The sequence below is a fragment of the Pituophis catenifer genome, unplaced genomic scaffold (genome assembly GCF_029215685.1).
Source record: "Pituophis catenifer annectens isolate HBS135680 unplaced genomic scaffold, rPitCat1.0.hap2 SCAF_2, whole genome shotgun sequence".
NCBI classification, from domain to species: Eukaryota; Metazoa; Chordata; class Lepidosauria; order Squamata; family Colubridae; genus Pituophis; species Pituophis catenifer.
In genome coordinates this window covers 167318271-167337732 of record NW_027256882.1, presented here as the reverse complement: position 1 = coordinate 167337732, position 19462 = coordinate 167318271, and the positions used below count along the sequence as shown (strand labels likewise).

The following is a 19462-nucleotide window of genomic DNA, read 5'->3' as shown; positions in this document are numbered from 1 at the left end:
TTTCCTCTTTCAATTTACGTAGCATTTTCCCTCTGTAATTTGTTTTCTTCTCTCCTCCAGCCTGATGTTCTGGACCAACTGGAATGAACAACACCCCAGCATCATGCGAGCTACGCTGATAGGTGCCAACATGATCACCATCATTGATAAAGATATCCGCACACCCAACGGTCTGGCCATTGACCACAAGGCAGAGAAAATCTACTTTTCTGATGCCACCCTGGACAAGATAGAGCGATGTGAATACGATGGCTCCAAACGATACGTATGTTCCATAATTCTATCAACTGTGCTTCCTCCCCCCCCCCCCGAAAGCCTGTAAAGCAGATCTCCCTGGTATAATATCCTCTGGATATGTTGGTGCTATCGGTCCCAGAATTCTTGGCCAACATGGCGACTAATAATTCTGGGAATTTAATTCCAGCATATATGGAAAACGAGAAGAGAATAAAGCCTTAGTGAAATCTTGCCTTTTGACCTTGACATGTATGCCCATCCTATTTTTCGATTTGATAAAGAGGATACACTGCTAATACGTTTGTCAGACATGAAGTTATTGTATATTGCTACAGTTCCTCCTAGGAACCTCAGGAATAAAGGATTAGTTTTCAGAGAGCTTATGTGGTCAGCTCTAGCACACTCCCACAAGCTATATGCATTTTCTTTTTTTTTTTACCTATTTTCCATAGCTGCTTACCTGAATTAATGTTTTGCATCTCTCGATCAGGTCCTGAAAAAGAGCCAAAGTCTGTGTATTTAATCTCTCGCTCAAATTTATTGTCATAGCAACAGCATGGTGGAGATAAGACTGAGAGGGAAGTTACTGGGCCAAGAGCTCAGAGCTGAGTGGAGGTAGACCCTTAAGTCTGCAGTGCCTCGTTTTTATCCAGTGCTGTAATTACTGCACCATGCTGATTCTGTGAAGATTACAAGCATCTTCCTTTTAGATCTGTCCGGTAGATGCTCTTTTCCAACATCTCAAGAAGAAGTTGCAGTTAAATTCATTGCAATTACTTCTGGAAGGCAGCAGGTTCCCTTATTATTTATGGAATACTGAGTAAGGGGGGGGAAAAGGAAGATTAAGAGAAAATGCTTGGCAAGAAGCCATTGCCCATTAATGCACAGAAGCAAGGTGTTTAATACTAGTATGATGGTAATATCTGGCTATTGACAACCTGCTTCTTCCTTGATAATATCCAACAGGTGATCCTGAAGGCAGAGCCAGTGCACCCCTTCGGCTTGGCTGTCTATGGTGACAATATCTTCTGGACAGACTGGGTGCGTCGTGCTGTGCAGCGTGCCAACAAATATGTGGGCTCTGGCATGAAACACCTACGTATTGACATCCCCCAGCAACCTATGGGCATCATTGCCGTGGCCAATGACACCAACAGCTGTAAGAAGAACCACTTATCCTTGGGGAGAGAGCGGGTGACAGTCTGCTATGGGGAAGGAGTGGGCATTCCTCATAAAGTTATATTACACTTCTCTCAACATCCTTGAATCAGCACTGCAGCAATGAGTTCAGAGGCAACTCTTCCTTTTTTTTTGCTGGCCCTGAGGGAAGAACTCTTAGGTCAGGGGTGAAATCTACTTACTTTCCTTACCGGTTTGGAAGCGCATGTGCTCTCGCTTCGCTCACTCCCGTGCGCGTGGTTAAAACCAGGAAGTAATGACACCTGGGCGGGTGGGCGGAGCTTTGCTCTGCCATCGCTACCGGATCGCCGAACCACTGGCCAAGCTCGCTACTGGACCAAGCGGTCTGGTCCGATCCAGGAGCATTTCACCTCTGTCTTAGGTCTTTCAGAACGTTCCTGCGCAGCTTATTTTATTATCCATTTACACTATATTAGCAGTGATAATCTTGCTCTCTCTTTTTGGGGGGGAAATACTTCACTTGGTATTTGGCTTATTTTCATTTGAGTGTTTCCCAAACATTGTTTATCTTTGGCCTTGCACAGCATGATACAGGATTTGAACTGTTTTACCCAAATGTCTCTCTTGCACAACGTTTTGTCTCTAAAATCAGCCCTCATAAAATAAGCAAACTACATTTCCCCTTACTATTTTCCTTTCAACCTTTTCCCTTACTCCTTTCTATCAATAGTTGGTAATTATTTCTCAGCATGAAAACTCCAGTCTGAGCATTGAGAAATCGCAGGCAGTGTTAAATGTTTCTATACTACTTGCTGCATTGTAGACAGATAAAAAAAATATATAGGTTGATTTTTGTTGTGTAAAAAAAACACTCCCATGCCAAGATGGTAAGATCAATGTAGGGTAATACAACCTGAAACAACTTGTTCTATTGCTTTTTCATACTCTGCAGTATCAGGTGAATTACATCATTTCTGACACTGATTGTGGCTCTGTAAGAGTTTAACTTTCTGACCTAGATAGGTCATTCATCAGTGGTGCATATCGTGGATAGTTGATGCTCAGCTTAATCACAAAGCAAAGTAAAGCTTAGGGCTTTATTCCTGTAGGCTTTTCACATCCAGAAGACCCATAGTGAGACAAGTGGAAAGAAGTATGATTAGCTTTCAGCTTTTCCCAGAAAAAAAAAAGTTTGACTCAGTTTTGAAAATAGATTGTGTGGTTCAGGTATTTGTTGATGTGGTTTTCAAACAAAAATACCCAAAAACTCCATTAAATGCCCTGTCAACCAACCTTTTATCGTCACTTTTAGATAGTTCCAATCTATATCTCCAACCCCACTTTTTTATGGGTTTCGTTCTCCTTATTCTGGTTTTCTTCCACTTAGGTGAGCTATCTCTGTGCAGAATAAACAATGGTGGTTGCCAGGATCTGTGCCTCCTCTCAGCCAATGGAGAAGTCACATGCTCTTGCCGGGGAGGCAGAACTCTTCAGGAGGACCTTACTTGCAGAGGTAAGTATCCACACTGGATAATGAAACATGAATGGAATAAAAGCACATGAATTTGGAAGTTTAGCCATTGATCTTTATGCACTTTCTTACAAGAGCATTTTCACTTGTTGAGGCCAACCTAATCTGTGCTCTTTCCAGATGTCCAGTCTAAAACGTATCTTCTGAATGGGATTTCAGGACACATTTCAGTGAAACGGGAGTTGAGAGATGGGTGTGTTTTCACAAATGTATGTTGTTCTCCCTTCTTTAGCTTCCAACTCCACCTGTAATGTACATAATGAGTTTGAATGTGGAAATGGTGACTGCATTGACTTCAGTGAAACCTGCGATCGTGTGGCCCACTGCAAAGACAGATCAGATGAAAAGCCATCCTACTGCAGTAAGATTTTTTCTCTCTCATTCTTCTTTTCTCCTTCCTTCAGCTAGCCTGCTTGTGGAAAACTTTTAAAACTCTAGACCACCGGTGTCAAACTCACCGCGTCACATTGGTGTCACGTGATGTTTCACAATGTTTTTCCCATTCGTGGAGCTGGGGTGGGTGTGGCCTGCGCGTGAGGCATCTGGCCTGCGGGCTGCCAATTTGACACCCCTGCTCTGGACCATGTTTCAAAACCTTGCAACTTTAAGACCTATGAACTTCAACTCTAAGAATTCTCTCAGCCAGCTTTTCTGCTCTAGACTACCTAATTCTGTATTTCTGGGCATATCTTGGAGAAGAATTTATCCATTGGACAGGTTATCAGGAAGAGTGTTGGAATATTTCTTCTCTTCAAGCTTAAAAAGAGTGTTTTTCTGTCTCACTCTTAAGTTTGTAGTTTGGGTGTTTATAAAAAGTAAGATTTGATACATCTGCCACATACCTTTGTATGGAAGCCAAAACTGATGAACAGAATGAACTCACTCAAGGGTTACAAGAGTTGGAACGAAAAAAGATGAATCCTTAATCCTTTTCAACCCCTAAGCTCTGCTGAAACCTGGGATTTAGCTTGACTTTTCGCCTCTGAGTGGAAAACTTCATAAAAATCTGAAGCTCCTAACTGAAAGAAAAGAGTTGGGGGCTTGTTTCTGTGCACCACAGCTATTCTGTATGCAACACGCTGTGAATATAGGCAGAACACTATAGCTCCCCTTTCCAGCAAAATGCTCGGTCTCCTGGAATTCCAGAGTATGATTGCCTGTTGCATTTTTTCCCCATCCAGCTCCAAGCTGAGAGGAGGTACCGTGTTTCCCCGAAAATAAGACCCTGTCTTATATTTTTTTTGAACCCTGAAATAAGCAGTTGGCCTTATTGCCATGTGCTCAAAAACCCAATTGGGCTTATTATCGGGGGATGTCTTATTTTGGGGAAAATAAGGGTAGATGTAACAAACCTGCTGACCTCCTGTTTTATTCAGAGGTTTGCTTCACTCAGTCGATAATTAAATTACATTCCAATTGTCTTTCAGCTACTCACTCCCTGTTCTCTCTGTTGCTTATTTTGCCTTGCAGACAGCCGCAAGTGTAAGAAGGGCTACTTGCACTGTGTCAACAAACGGTGTATACCCATCAAGGACTGGTGCAACGGTGTGGATGATTGTGGGGACAACTCGGATGAAGTGCCTTGCAACAGTAAGCTTTAGGAGGGGAAGCCAGTCCGGAAGTACATGCCCTTTCACTTCTTTTCTAAAGCACTATATTAATACTTAACAACTGTTTTCTGAAACAGTTCAGTAATTAATTTAAACTAAATGGTTAAACATGTACAGAAAAAATTGCTAGCTAGGCCCAATAAAACACCTCCTGTGTTAAATCTTTATTTACCTTCCTCTTGTCTTTCCAATCTGCTTCAACCTAATCATCTTTGGGACCTATTGTAAGGATAAAAAGATGTGGCATCGGGATGCTGGGAATAGGGAAAACGTGTATATGACCTGGGCATTTTGGAGCATGGGGAGGGGGATTCTTTTTTGTCCTGTCGATCAAATTAACCCTAAAGTCATTGAAGCTCCCAATAAATACCAGACACAGAAAGTCTTTTTGTTTTTCTGTTTTGTTTTTCAAAGTTTCCCAGAATTTTTTCCCAAGAGACATGAGCTTTGCCTTTGTAAGGTTTTGCTCCTTTTCTCTCCTAAATTCTCCAGCAGACCTGCTTGTCTGTCTGCTGTGCCGGTTGCCTCCAAATGCTAAAGCTTCACACAGCCTCCTCCTGCAACATTCCCCTCATCCAGTGTTTGAAAATCTTGCTGTTTTATAGACCATCCCTAGACTGGGAAATGGCTTAATGGGAAGAGAGGGAAATAGCCCAGGGGTTTGCCAATGCTCTGACCTTCCTCGTGGAGGAAGGGCAGCAAGAGGAAATGAAGGCAGTTGCCAGAATGACCCATAATGACTGGACTGGCCCATTCTTTCCAGAGACAAGCTGTGCTCCTGCTGAATTCCGCTGCCGGGATGGGACATGTATTAACAATTCCAGCCGCTGCAACCAACAGATTGACTGCGAAGATGCATCTGACGAAATGAACTGCAGTGAGTTTTGCACAGTAGGCACATAAAATGTTGATAAGATGTCTTTTTCACTGGCCCCGCCATTTTATAATCCTATGCAGGCTTTGCCCAGTCAATTCGCTCACTCAGGACAAATAATCCTCAATTTACTACCACAATTGAGCCCAAAATTTCTGTTGTTAAGCGGAACAGTGGTTAAGTTGAGTTTTGCCCCATTTTATGACCTTTCTTGTCACAATTGTTAAGTGAATCACTGCAGTTGTTAAGTTAATAACACGGTTGTTAAGTGAATCTGGCTTCCCCATTGCCTCTGCTTGTCAGAAGGTCACAAAAGGTGATCATGTGACCTCGGGACACGGCAACCGTCATAAATATGAGTCAGTTGCCAAGCAGTCGGCTTTTGATCATGTGACCATGGGGGATATGCTGCAACGTTTGCAAGTGAAAAACAGTCATACAGTCACTTTTTTCAGTGACGCTGTAACTTCAAACTGTTGAAATGGTTGTATAGTTGTAAATTGAGGATTATTGTAGATAATCCTTGTGCTATTTGGCCAGTGAAGGCCACTGTTCCTTCAGAAGTAGAACTTTTGTATTCCACAGTCCCCATCAGAAAATCCCTAATATAGTCCTGGAAACATAACTTTGGTAAGTGTTTAGTGGTGCATTCTCGGATGTGGAGAAATTGGAAGGAGTAATCTCTATGAAAACCTTGTGGATTTTGACCTCTTCAAGAAAATTCAATAGTGAAAGTCCTTGTCATGCCAAGCTGGAAAGGTGCAAGAGATGTCCATTATGCAACTACGCCAAGAATCGTAGTTCCATAGTTGAACATGACACTAACATTTCCCATATTTTATACCAGTGAGTCAGAATTGGATTGCTGGGGTATACCAATAAGAGGGGCTAACAGAATTAGGAAGAATAGGCTATCACATCAAGCTGAATGTGTCTAGTACTCTGCTGCCATTATAATTGGGGAACTTTTGTTAGCATTGAATCACCTGCTTTCCATTGTATAATGAATGACACTAAGAGGAAAAATACTTCATCAAGCATCCAAAACACTAGTCCCTCTCTTTGGTAAAAGGAAGGGCTTCTGAGAAACATTATGACCTAAGCTAGCTAGTGGATTATTTCTCCATTTTTCCAACAGCTGACCGCTACTATACATGACGCACAAGCATGTGGAAGATATAACATTCTTCCTTCATTGAAATGTGTCTGCCTATTTGATACAGAAAAAAACCCTGTCCTCCGGGAGTCACTCTCCCATTCACCCCACCGACCCCTTCTTTTTTTTTTTTATTTTCAATTGTGCCTATTCTGATATGCTGCTTTGGGAGAACTGTACCCTGAAAGATGGGATATAAAATAATTGCAATATGAATTGTACTAAGGGTTATAGATCGAGATTATTTTATTCTGCAGCTCCACATTTTTTAACACAACCGGCAATGGCATAATTTGTAGGAGTGCTTTTGCTCCATTAGACCTGTTCAGTAAGTTTCTCAGAATTTACATACATTCAAGTATAAATAAGATGATAATCGTCAGTATTATAATGATGAGGATAATTATGCTTAATGTTATCATTATTGTATTCTTACTAGAAGACATGTTAAGAGGAAAAGTGAATAGGCTTATAATGTTCAACTGTTTAATATACTATAATTCTAAGATTAGAGAATTAATATTAATGTGAATGATGTTGTAAATGCTGAAGATTGTTGCACAGAGATATTTGTACCCAGAGAACACGCTGTTTAAGGAAAGATGGAATGTTTATATTTTTGGGGGGAAATATATATACATATATATATGTATATGTATGTATGTATGTGTGTGTGTACATATATATATATATATATATATGAAAGAATTTACATACATTCGGTTTGTTTCTTCTCTTTTGGTAGCTGCGACTGACTGCAGCAGCTTTTTCAGACTGGGAGTGAAAAATGTCAATTTTCAGAAATGTGAACATACCTCGATGTGTTATGCTCCATCCTGGGTATGTGATGGTAGCAATGACTGTGGCGACTATTCAGATGAGCAGGATTGTCCAGGTGAGCATCTTCCAATGAAAACCACCCTTCTGACCATCCAAACCCTGAAGGACCTTGATCTCTGGTGAAATGGAGCAAGCATTCAGAGAACTTGTATATGAAAGCAGGCTAGCATGCTTAGCTATTAAGTTAGAGAAGAATCCTTCCTCGGTCACCTTATCTTTCCCACTCCACTATCTTGGGAAAGGGAAGAATGATTTAAAATGTGAACAACCAGGAAGAACACACACACACCCACACACACACACACCCCAATCATCCCTCACTTGGTCTGCCCTGCTCATCCCCACCCCCTCAAGAAAGAACTGCCCTTTGAGTCTACCTGCACATATACTCCATCTATTAAGTCTGTACTCTGTATTCCTTTTTTCTTAAAAAGAGGTTTTACAGGGGGAAAAAGTTTCTAGTGAGACCAGGGACCTTTGCCTTACTCTTTAAACTATTCAGACATCGCTATCTTGGAAGACGGAACATAAGTAATTGTAAATTTTTGGAATCAGTAGAGCACACTGATTGTTTTTATTGCTATGGGGCATTTTTAGCAATGTGTTTATTTTATATGGATTTTTCTGCTACATTTTAGATTGCTTGTAAGTTACTTTAGGGACTTCTGAATAGAAATGTAGAGGAGTGAGTTTGTTTGTATGCGTGTGTGTGTCTGCCTGTCTGTCTGTCGGTCTGTCTATCTTTCTGTGTGTGGTTGCTTGTCTGCCTGTAAATTTAAAAAAAAAAAATGGTTGCTAGAAAAATGTAGAATGCCCTTCTCCTTTGCCTGTCCCATACATCCATTTATCTGATGACAAAGATATGAAAAACACCAACATGGAGCCTCTGATCATTGTGTAATGCTTCCCTTTCTCTGTTCTCACCAACAAAATACAATATAATGCATTTTCTATTTCCCCCCTCCACCCCCACCCCCACCTATTGTCTTTCCCAGGCTCAAGAAAATCTAAGTGCCCAGCTAACTACTTTGCCTGTCCAAGTGGGAGGTGCATTCCCATGACCTGGACTTGTGATAAGGAGAATGACTGTGAGAATGGAGAGGATGAAACCCACTGCAGTAAGTCACTGAGCTGTTTTTCTTTTCCATAAATGAGTTTCTAAAATAGAATAATCAGTAAATTTGGGGAAAAAATGAATAATATTTGCGATTTCTCTAGTCATTTGGGCCTGAAAAGGTCCAGTTTTTGTTTTCAATTTCTTTGCCATGAATTTTGAAAGCCAGGAAAGTCTACAGAGTAGTCTGGCTGCCAGCAGTGGCTATCCTGAATAGGATTTGCACCTCACATGGTGTCTGTCTCTTGGGACTCTCTGTATAAATGGGGCATAGAATCCTCCCCTCAGTGTGATTTCTTGCATCCTACAACAAACTGTAGATCACACATCATGACCAGCTATAAACTGAGGGCATATTCCGATCCAATATCTGATTTTTAAAAAATATAAATGATGCTGTACTTCAATGGTTAGATAGCCTAGACATTGGTATTTGAACATAGATCTTTTTAACATTTATATTCTATTGGCTTATATTAATCTAGATGAAATGTTAATAAATATTGCTAGTCCATACAAGATTTGCCATATGCTAAATGAATCTGGGAAAAAAATGTTCCAATTTCGTGGACTTCTTTGTGAGAAACTTTGGAATTATTTGGAACAATGCCTGATTTCTTTTTCCAGATAAGTTCTGCTTCCCAGTGAAGTTTGAATGCAATAATCATCGGTGCATCTCTAAACAGTGGGTGTGCGATGGTGCAGATGACTGTGGTGATGGCTCTGATGAAGACCACCGTTGCCGTAAGTTTTGTTCCTGATTTGAAAAGGAGGAGGAGGAGGAGGAGGAGGCACGCTGGTAAAATTGTTATACAGGTCAAAATATGAAAAGGAAAATCTGGATGCATCGAAGGGAGTCGGGTAGGATTGGATGGAAATCTAGTCTCTGAGAGAGGTTGAGTGATTGATGCTAAGAACAAGGTGTTTGTGACATCATGAAAGCAATCAAGTGTTTGATGAGGTGAACAATCAGTTGATATCTGGGAGATGCTCTTAACATGACAAGATTGAAGGTCTGTAGTGGCGAAGTGGTTAGAATGCAGTATTGTGGGCTAACTCTGCACACAGCCTGGAGCTTAGTTCAGATTTGGTTCAAGATTGACTCAGCCTTCCATGTTTCCGAGGTCAGTAAAATGAGGTCCCAGATTGTTGAGGCCAATATGCTGACTCTGTAAACCGCTTAGAGAGGGCTGTAAAGTGCTATGGGACGAGATACAAATCTAAATGCTATTGCTATGGTATTGGGTGGGAAAATTATTCAAGTGGGCAGATTTCTATCATAACCATAGTCATGGGTTTTTAGATTTAGATTTTTCTTTGATTTTTTAAAAAAATTTCCTCCTTTAAAAAATGTTAAATCCATGTTATAACTTGGGCTATAGTTCCCTCGTGATTTCTACCTCAAAAAAGGTAGGAAACTTCCATCGATCTTGAGTAAAGGTGATTAAAGTGGAATATAGAGAGTCTAAAATGAAACTAGGGATAAGATAAAGTGCCAGTGCCTTAATTTGCCCATCCCTGCCATTCACTAATTTAAAAATCAACTTGTATGGTTTTGATTATGATGAGAGATGCTTCAAAAGAAATTTAAAAAAAAAGAAAGTAATGGGTGTTGAAAGGTGGATTGAACATTTTTTAGTCCAAGTTGCTTATACATTATCCCAAAGAGCGCAATTCAGTACAACGTTGAAATAATGACTCATTCAGAGCATGATTTCTGGTGAAATTATTTCTGGTGATGTTTCTAGTACTTAAGATGTCTTCCCAACAGAAATTACAGAATACAATACTGTAGAGTTTTGTGATACCATCGGCTTCAACCCGTCCATTATTTTGAATGAACACAGAAGTTAGCCACTCATGCATACCCTTGTCAATTCCCTTGTGGATCAATATAGTTTGTTTTCAGCTCTCCAGTTAGCTGGACAGGTTCAATATGCCATATAACCCCATAGCTAGGAGAGTTGCATTGGTTATCCTTCTGTTTCTGAACGCCATTCAAGGTCCTGGTTTAGTAAAGCCTCATGGCTCAGGGTTTAGCTGTCTCTGAGAGTCCCTAGTTTGTTTTAGATTTGGCCTGTTCTGGCTCAAACTACCTCTGCTGAAGCTGCTTGCTTATAGTGACATGTGATAAGGGCTTTCCTTCTTCTGTAACAGCTTACTTTCTCTCTTCTCCTTTTCCCACTTCCCCTTCCCTTCCCACAACTCCCAGCAAAGGTAGCTTCCATTGTCATGGCCTTCTGGAAGCTTGATGGTTAGGTAGAAGGCTTTTGGGTTTGAACGCTGTAGAGCTTCTGATGCCTGGAATATTATAACTACTTCTATGATTAATTGTAACTTTACGCTTCCATTGTTTATTGTATTTTACTGTTGCATTGGCTTCAACTCATGCTCCTATACCCTGCTTAAATCAGTTGACTGAAGTAGTCTTTATGTTTGTAAAGAAATAAAAAAAAATATGCTCCTTTAAGTAATTTAAGTAATTTTTGATGCCCTGAAAGTAAAAAAACAACAACAACCCAACAACAATGTGTTGTTTGTAAAAGGGAAGGAAAAGAAAAGCCAAGATTAAAGATTTTTTTTTAGTTCCAGCAGCGGTTGAAGAAAAATGGTGGATGTGTGAAATGCACCTGTGATGTGGAAAAAAAAATGTGGGAAGGTGATAAGAAAAACCACAAATTCCTGACTTTTGATTTTGTCAAGCTCAGTACCTGTTCATCTTTTTTGCTTCTTTAGGTAATACTACTTGTGCTGCAGGAACCTTCCAGTGCCCAAACACCTACCTTTGTGTCCCACAACGCTGGCTATGTGATGGAGATAGAGATTGTCCTGATGGGGCTGATGAAACCGTGTCTGCTGGATGCCGTGAGTTGCTGCTTCTTCTTAATGTTCTGTATTTGATTACAGTCTCCTGCTGGAAGTTTGATGAGCTCTTGCTGTTATTCATTTTGCTGGTTACCTTAAGAGGCAAGCTAAGCTTCTGTTGCTTTTCATCTTTGTAAACAAAGACCTTGTCTATATATTTCGGTATACAGTTCCCACTGTGTCTAGGAATAGACTAATGGTAAAGGCTGTCTATTATAGAGGAAGGAAAACAAAAATGGTAAGTACCAAATCCCTCCTTAGGAGACATCAGCCAAAGTTGGGTACCTTCTCCTTTTCTGATTATTTGGATCAGAAGCTTTTGTGAGGTTGTATTGGTGAAAGAGGCTGATTTTCCTATCGTGTTTTCGGATAGTTCATAATAACATACTGAGTCCAAAATCAGTTTGATTTTATCAGTTTTATACATTTCACATAGTCATTAGCAGATAAAACAGGCCTAATGTGTTGAGCTAATTAGATCCCTATTTCTATAGTCTGTCATAGGAAGCAAAGAAGAAATGATGCAGTTAAGATATGCAACGGATGGTATTTTCAGCTGTATAAATCTCAATCTTGCTTTGATCATATTCTTAGTAATCACCTGTAGTGCCAGCATTTTGGTGCATCTTATTTTGTTTCAGTAATTTCATTGCGTCATGCATGAGTTCTATAATTTGCACCTTCCCAGAGAGAGTGAAACTGAAATGTTCTTCTTTCTTCAGAAAGGGCAGACATTCACCATTGCCTCTGGTGGCTGCAGTGGGTAAATTATCGCCAAAAGTCAGGGAAACAATTTTCATCATTTCTTTCTAGGAGAGATGAAATGCTGTCTGGAAGCAAAACGGTTGCAGGATCCAATCTGGGTCAGTCACTGGGACCAGAGGTTTTGTCTTCCGAGCTTTCGGACTCGTGCTGGAGCCCATCTTCAGGGAACTTTTCTCTAACAGAATGTGCGCTGTTGTGTGTGTGGTATTGATAGTGCCTGTTGTAAGTGGCTTTTTAGATATTGATTGGGATATGTTGGCTTTTAAGTCATTAGTTGTCCTGCTGCCCAGCTTCTGCCTTTTAATTACTTGATAGGCTGGTGGTAAGGAGTGCTGATTTACCACCAGCCTATCAAATACTTAGAAGGCAAGGGCTGGGCAGAAGGGGAATGGACAGCTAATTATTTAAAAGCCAACCATTAACACACCCAAATCAACATCTAAAAAGCCACATACAACAGGCACCACATAAATAAATACCACACATAGAACAGCACAGGTTCTGCTAGAGGGAATTTCCTTGCAGATGGGCTCCAGCACGAGTCCAAAAGCTTAGAAGAACCATGGTGGCGCAGTAGTTAGAGTGCAGTACTGCAGGCTAGTTCTCCTCATCATCGGCTGCCAGCAGTTTGGCAGATCGAATCTTACCAGGCTCAAGGTTGACTCAGCCTTCCATCCTTCCGAGGTCGGTAAAATGAGGACCCAGATTGTTGGGGGCAATAGGCTGACTCTGTAAATGTCTTAGAAAGGGCTGTAAAGCACTATGAAGTGGTATAAGACAAAACCTCTGGTCCCGGTAACGGACCCCGATTGGATCCTGCAACATTATTTTGAGGTACATATATTCGCTTTCATTCATAAAACAGTTGCATCTTTGGTTTTCTTTTCTGTGATAGTGATGAAGAACTAATGAACAGCAGAAAGAAGTAATTATACGAATTTGATCACAGGTTGTTTTTTTTATTAAAATGTACACACGCCATGCCTTTGCAATTAATAAAAACTGATTGTGGTACAGTGAAAAGAACTGAACTACACAGAGGGATATGGCATAACTGATTTCAGATGTAATCTGTGATTTCAGTGTACAACAACACTTGTGACGAACGGGAGTTTATGTGCAACAACCGGCAGTGCATCCCAAAACATTTTGTGTGTGATCACGATGATGACTGTGGTGATGGTTCTGATGAATCCCCAGATTGTGGTAAGTGCCAGCCTAGAATTAGTGCTTAACCATGAGAGTAGCCATGGTAGCCCAATTTTTATCAGCTTACTGCCAAATCAAATTTGGCTACCTGAGGGCAAGTGAAATTCACTTGAAAGGGAAAAAATTAAATTTTAATTTATTATTTAATATTATTATGTGGATAATTTATAAGCTCAGTGGCTAAGATGCTGAGCTTGTCAATTGAAAGGTCGGCAGTTCAGCGATTCGAATCCCTAGTGCCGCGTAACGGGGTGAGCTCCCGTTACTTGTCCCAGCTTCTGCCAACTTAACAGTTTGAAAGCATGTAAAAAATGCAAGTAGAAAAATAGGGACCACCTTTGGTGGGAAGGTAACAGCGTTCCGTGCGCCTTTGGCATTTAGTCATGCCGACTACATGACCACTGAGACGTCTTCGGACAGCGCTGGCTCTTTAAAATGGAGATGAACACCACCCCCTAGAATCAGGAATGACTAGCACATATGTGCAAGGGGAACCTTTACCTTTACTTTTACTATGAGGGAAATGTGCAAATTAAGAAACAATTTGCTGGCTTTTTTGATAGCTTGATTTGAAGAAGTTAGATTGTAATGAAACTTTCACCATGTATGAAAGACATTCCCCAATTGTTCCCTGAGAGTCAATTTGCTATAGTGTTTCTCATGTGAGCTAGCTGTTTTGGGAGGCCAGAAACAGGCCCAGACAACTCTTGAGCATACTGTAATTTTAGCTAACAGGTATAGCACAGACTCTTTCGCTTCGCCTTGCAAGTTAGGTCATTTAGCAGTGTATTTTAATGTTCAAAAGAGAAACTTCACATGAAGACGGACAAAGGAAGATAGGTGCTGAACATACAGAGTGCCCCCTCCCCAATCAATTCACAACTATCAGTTTTGTGAATCCAAGGCTTTGGAGGAAAAGGGGCACTTGGTGAAGCCTACCCATTCTTTTAATCATCCTGGATCTAGATTTGATAGTTTCGATTCCTTTAGCTCGGTGTTTTTCATGCTTGGCAATTTTAAAGTGTGTGGACTATTGAGCTAATGCCTGGATAGTTTGGTTGAAAAGGACTTGGGTAAGTGAGAATAATTGTATAAATGTGTGAGAGAACAAATAGACACTGTAACCAGTAAAAATTTATTGCCACTTTGAATTCATTGGATCTTCATATATTCTATCAGAACGTGAAGTGCCCCTATGTTTGATTGAAAGTGATTTGTATGTGTTCCTAATTATTTCCCAGTTGTTAACTACAGCTAAGTGTTTTATATGCATGTTCCAGACACACCTATTTGGGAAATCCACACAGAAAACATAAGGGACTGTGAGATCTGCATGTGCATAAGTGAATGACTATAAGCCTAACCTGGATGTGTGTGTAACACAGATGTGTAATATTTAATCTGTTTAGTATATTTATGAATAAGTTATAAGGCTGCTGTAAAGGTATGTTGGTCAGAGACATAAATATGTGCATACTTTGACATGCAGACAATACCATGTTGCCTGCTGAAAACTCAAAATGTTTTTCAGTAAATGTTATATAAATTGCATGATGGAGTGAAGGGTAGGAGCCTAAAAATTGATCTATCAAATTTCAAAGTAGTTGCACATGACAAGAAAAATGGAGTGAAAAATTGCAGGTTAGACATAAATGGTGAAAACCCAGAGCAAGCTGATGAATTTGTGTACGACAGTAGAATGTCAATTGAAGGTGGGAAAATGGAGACCTTTCTAATACATGAAAACGCTGGTAAGTGGATAGTATTCCAGTATGTTTCTCAAAAGAAGTGAAAATGGTCATAGATGACTATATCCACTTTGTCACTTGGAAGTGAGATTTAGGGCTGGCAGAAGAAACATAAAAATAAGTTGAATGCCGCTGGTTTGGGATACTGAAGAAGTGTATATCATAAAATAGAAGAGAGGCCAGGAATGTGTAAGTGCTGAATGAATATAGACTGAATATAAAATTGAGTAATTTGTATGGTAGTTTAGGTAGTTTGGTTATGTGGAGAGTATAAAGGGGGATCAAATTACAGAACAGAAATACAAAAGAAAGGTGAGTGAAGGGAAGAAAGTTGTGGTTGGGTAGAGTTGATGAAAACCTCAAAAAGAGAGAGAGGTGGTGGGAATGTTAAAGAATAAAAATGTATGAATTGATGTTATGGAAGCAAGGATTATTTGCAACGCTAGAACACTATGGAGAAGTACAGTATATAGTGCTGGTCTTCAGTAGATTGGTTAGGTTTCTATTTTTATCTCTTCATTGCCTCACTACGTCTTACTCTTTTTCTGCATGTTGCATAATATTATTTACAGTAAAGCAAACAGGGTGTTCTTCAAATGTATGTTGATCCTGTTACATGAAAAAAAGAGACAACTGTTGTATCATGGTTTGATTTCTTATCTCCTCCACTTTTTACCTTTCCCAGAGTATCCCACTTGTAGCGCCAATGAGTTCCGTTGTGCTAATGGCCGGTGTTTGAGCAACAAACTCTGGGAGTGTGATGGCGAGTTTGACTGCCATGACCAATCTGATGAAGCCCCCAAGAATCCAAGATGCTCTAGCTCTGGTAGGTCTCTAGGGAGTTGAGGTTGGGTTGGTGACCTTTTGTTGGTTTATAGCAAGTCCATGATCAGAAAGAGTGTGAACAAAATGAAGCGCTCTTTTAATTGGTCTGTTCCTAGTTAATTAAGTAATCTAGCAGCAGGATTCTATATACTTTTTGAAAAGCATTGAGAATCTTCAATTAATCTAGAGCAGGGGTGTCAAACACGTGTCGTCATGTTGTCACGTGATGTATCATGACTTTTTCTCCCTTTGCTAAACCGGAGGGTGGGGGTGGCCAGCATGATGTATCCAGCCCGCAGGCCGTGAGTTTGACAGTTTTGATCTAGAGGGAAGAGTCAGATTGTTATCTAGTATGAGCGTGATCACATCGTCCTAGTGATGTCCTGTCTTGATTGCTAGACTTGTTCCATGAATTACAGATGAATGTCATACTCAATTTATAAAGCTATAAAAGTTATATTTAATTTATAAAGCTATAAATAAATACATTCTCCACATTGGGGAAGTTTTTGTAGCTGTTTTGTTGCCTAATTGGAGCAGAATTGTGCAAAATAACTGCTTGCACTCTGAGTCAAATTAAGGTTCAATCTAAGCTTTAATTATTAATGATAATATGTTGTTTTGATAGTGAGATCTTTTTAGTATTAACTTTTTATTAAATTTTGTTTAATATTATGGATAGTGATATACTTGAAACTTCAGAGGGGGAAGATCATGCTTTGTGATGAAGCCTTTGGGTGTCGTATTTACAGAAGGTTGTTTAAATATACAACTGTGGCTGGAAACAGGTTGACTCACATGCAGAGAAGGTTGTGCTCATTAGCTCTTATGGGATGGTTTTGAAGCTGTAAATATGGAAACCTACATGGTGTGTGTGAGGAAAACCCACTGCTTTGAGCTCAGTCCTAATGATTTCTCACTATCATTTCAGAGAGCAAGTGCAATGATACCTTTTATCTCTGCCAAAATGAGCAGTGCATCTCTAACAATTTGCTTTGTGACAACAACGATGACTGTGGTGATGGCTCTGATGAGCTGAACTGTTTCATCAATGAGTGCCTGAACAAGAAGCAGACTGGCTGCTCCCAGGAGTGTGAGGACCTCAAAATCGGCTACAAGGTTGGGCTGTAGTTTCTTTTTCCCTGTTTTGGGGAAGAGGATCTGTCAAGACCAGTAGATTTTGATGTACTGTTGGAGCCAGAAATTTATCAGTTATATACTGTATTCTTAAGTTTTCCCACCATGAAGCTATAAATTAATGGGCAGAATATATGACTTAGGTTCAAGAAGACACAGGTATTGGCCATACTTGTTGAATCTACTTTGATATGCCATAAAACCTTCAGTACTTTATGTCAAATAAATAAAATATTTCTACATGTAGAAATACAGATTTCACAGCTCAGACATCTGCACCTAGATTGAATGTAACTCATAGGCATTCACTAGAAATCTGTCAACATCCAGCTCAAGAATCCAAATAAAACTCCAGATTCATTCCATTTTCGAAAATCTTACTGTTTATTGAATACACTGCATGGTAATGTTGAAGCAAAACTAACTCTGAGATTCCCAAACATCAGTTCATAGACTTAAACAATACTTTCCCCAGCCAAACCCCCAACCTCTCACATAGTCCATGTAAACAAGTTCACTTTGTTATGGGAACCGTCTGCTTCAACTCCACACCTGGTATAATGTCCTTGGAAAGGTTTCAGGCTTTCATGGTCTTTTAGTGGAATTGTTGGGGTTTCGTTTTTACATCTAACCCATTCTAAAGCAACACCTCCCCTCCCCCTTACTCTAATGGCAAGTTGAAAAAAAGAGGCATGTAGCTACCAAAGTTTCATACTTGACAAAACCATTGTGCAACATTTCCTTCCTCATTATAATACAGAACAGAATTTCAGAGGGAAAAAATTACTCTTACAGTTGACTAGTTGGGAATGATTGATCCTGGTTGAGAACTAGCAAGAAGAGATCCATATATATCTTCTGCCTATCCATAGCCTATGTCATCCTGCCAGTTTTTTGTAGGACAAGGTCAGGGAGAAAAAGAGAGAGATTGTGTTTCCTAGGGCCCTCCCTATAAACATGTAATGACTTTCTGCTGCCCCTGCAGTGCAGATGCCGCCCTGGGTTCCAGCTGAAGTATGATGGCAAGACTTGCATTGACACTGACGAGTGCACAACCACCTTCCCCTGCAGCCAGATTTGCATCAACACTCATGGAAGCTTTAAGTGCATGTGTGCAGATGGCTACATTCTGAAGCCTGATGATCCAACCAGCTGCAAAGCTGTCACAGGTAATACCGACTCTTATGAGCTGCAAAGGTTCCTGACATTTGGGGGCGTGAGTCATAGATTTAGGGTTTGGCAAAATCTGTTCCGATGGGCCGAGACTTGAATAAGATAGAACAAATTGGAAGAGTGTCTCTTAGGTGGTTTCCAATTCTCATTGGAATTAGTCCTATGCTTCAGCCATAGTAGAAGTGTTTGGGGCTTGAAATAATCCAAAGAGGTTTAGAATAAGGGTAGTCCTCAATTTTTAACAGTTCATTTAGTGAGTGTTCGAAGTTACAATGGCATTAAACAAAGTGACTTATGATCTTTTGTCGCACTTACGACCGTTACAACATCCCCAAAGCCATGTGATCAAAATTAAGATGCTTCTCAACTGATTCATATTGTATAAGACGGTTGCACTGCTCTGGAGAATATGATCACCTTTTGGGAACTTCTGACAGCCAATGTCAATGGGGAAGCCAGATTCATTTAGGAGCCTGAGTGGCGTAGGAGGCTAATGCTTCCTACTAAGGCAGCATTTAACATCCAGCTGCCTGCAATTACTGCGAGTTCAATTCTTACCAGGCTCAAGGTCGACTCAGCCTTCCATCCTTTCTAAGGTGGGTAAAATGAGGACCCGGTTTGTGGGGGCAATAAGCTGACTTTGTATAAAAATATACAAAAGTATGAAGGCTATTGCTTAACGCATTGTAAGCCGCCCTGAGTCTCCAGAGAAGGGCGGCATATAAAAATAAAAATAAAAATAAAATAAAAATAAAAATTAACAACCATGTTATTAACTGAACAACTGCAAAGATTCCCTTAACACCTGTGACAAGAAAGGACATAAAACGGGGCAACATTCACTTAACAAATGTCGCACTTAGCAACATAAATTTTGGGCTCAATTGTGGTCATAAGTCAAGGACTACCTGTACTTCTAGTGAGTCAGAACAATGCATGTCAAATTTGGAACTACTGTTTCTGCTTCAAAAGATTTCTAATGAAAAAACTGGTGAACCACCAGTATATACAGTATGTAGCATGGGCCTTCCCTAGTGCTGTGTTTATCTGAGAAGCCATCTGGGTCTAATACTCAAGCCCCATCACCTGCTGAGTTAGTAACTTCAAAACTCCTGCTGTCACTCAGTATCTTTCAGGGGACACCTCACCTGGCTGGTATCCTTCCTTTCTTTGTATCAAGAGTTGAAATAATTTCAATAATACTACCTTTTGGCTCTTTCCCTGCTTGGGAAATTGAC

General features: G+C 40.2%; 1 protein-coding gene across 1 annotated transcript in view; it reads left to right on the top strand.

Moving 5' to 3' along the window:
• LRP1 (LDL receptor related protein 1) overlaps nt 1-19462 on the top strand; it is a 331544-nt gene that overhangs the window by 261137 nt on the left and 50945 nt on the right. The window contains exons 44-57 of the mRNA XM_070938005.1: nt 61-265; nt 1204-1396; nt 2765-2890; nt 3141-3269; nt 4379-4498; nt 5282-5395; nt 7294-7443; nt 8384-8506; nt 9130-9246; nt 11239-11367; nt 13216-13338; nt 15775-15915; nt 16846-17033; nt 18037-18220. Coding sequence (XP_070794106.1) covers nt 61-265; nt 1204-1396; nt 2765-2890; nt 3141-3269; nt 4379-4498; nt 5282-5395; nt 7294-7443; nt 8384-8506; nt 9130-9246; nt 11239-11367; nt 13216-13338; nt 15775-15915; nt 16846-17033; nt 18037-18220 — 2042 coding nt within the window. The remainder of the gene's footprint in view (nt 1-60; nt 266-1203; nt 1397-2764; nt 2891-3140; nt 3270-4378; nt 4499-5281; nt 5396-7293; nt 7444-8383; nt 8507-9129; nt 9247-11238; nt 11368-13215; nt 13339-15774; nt 15916-16845; nt 17034-18036; nt 18221-19462) is intronic.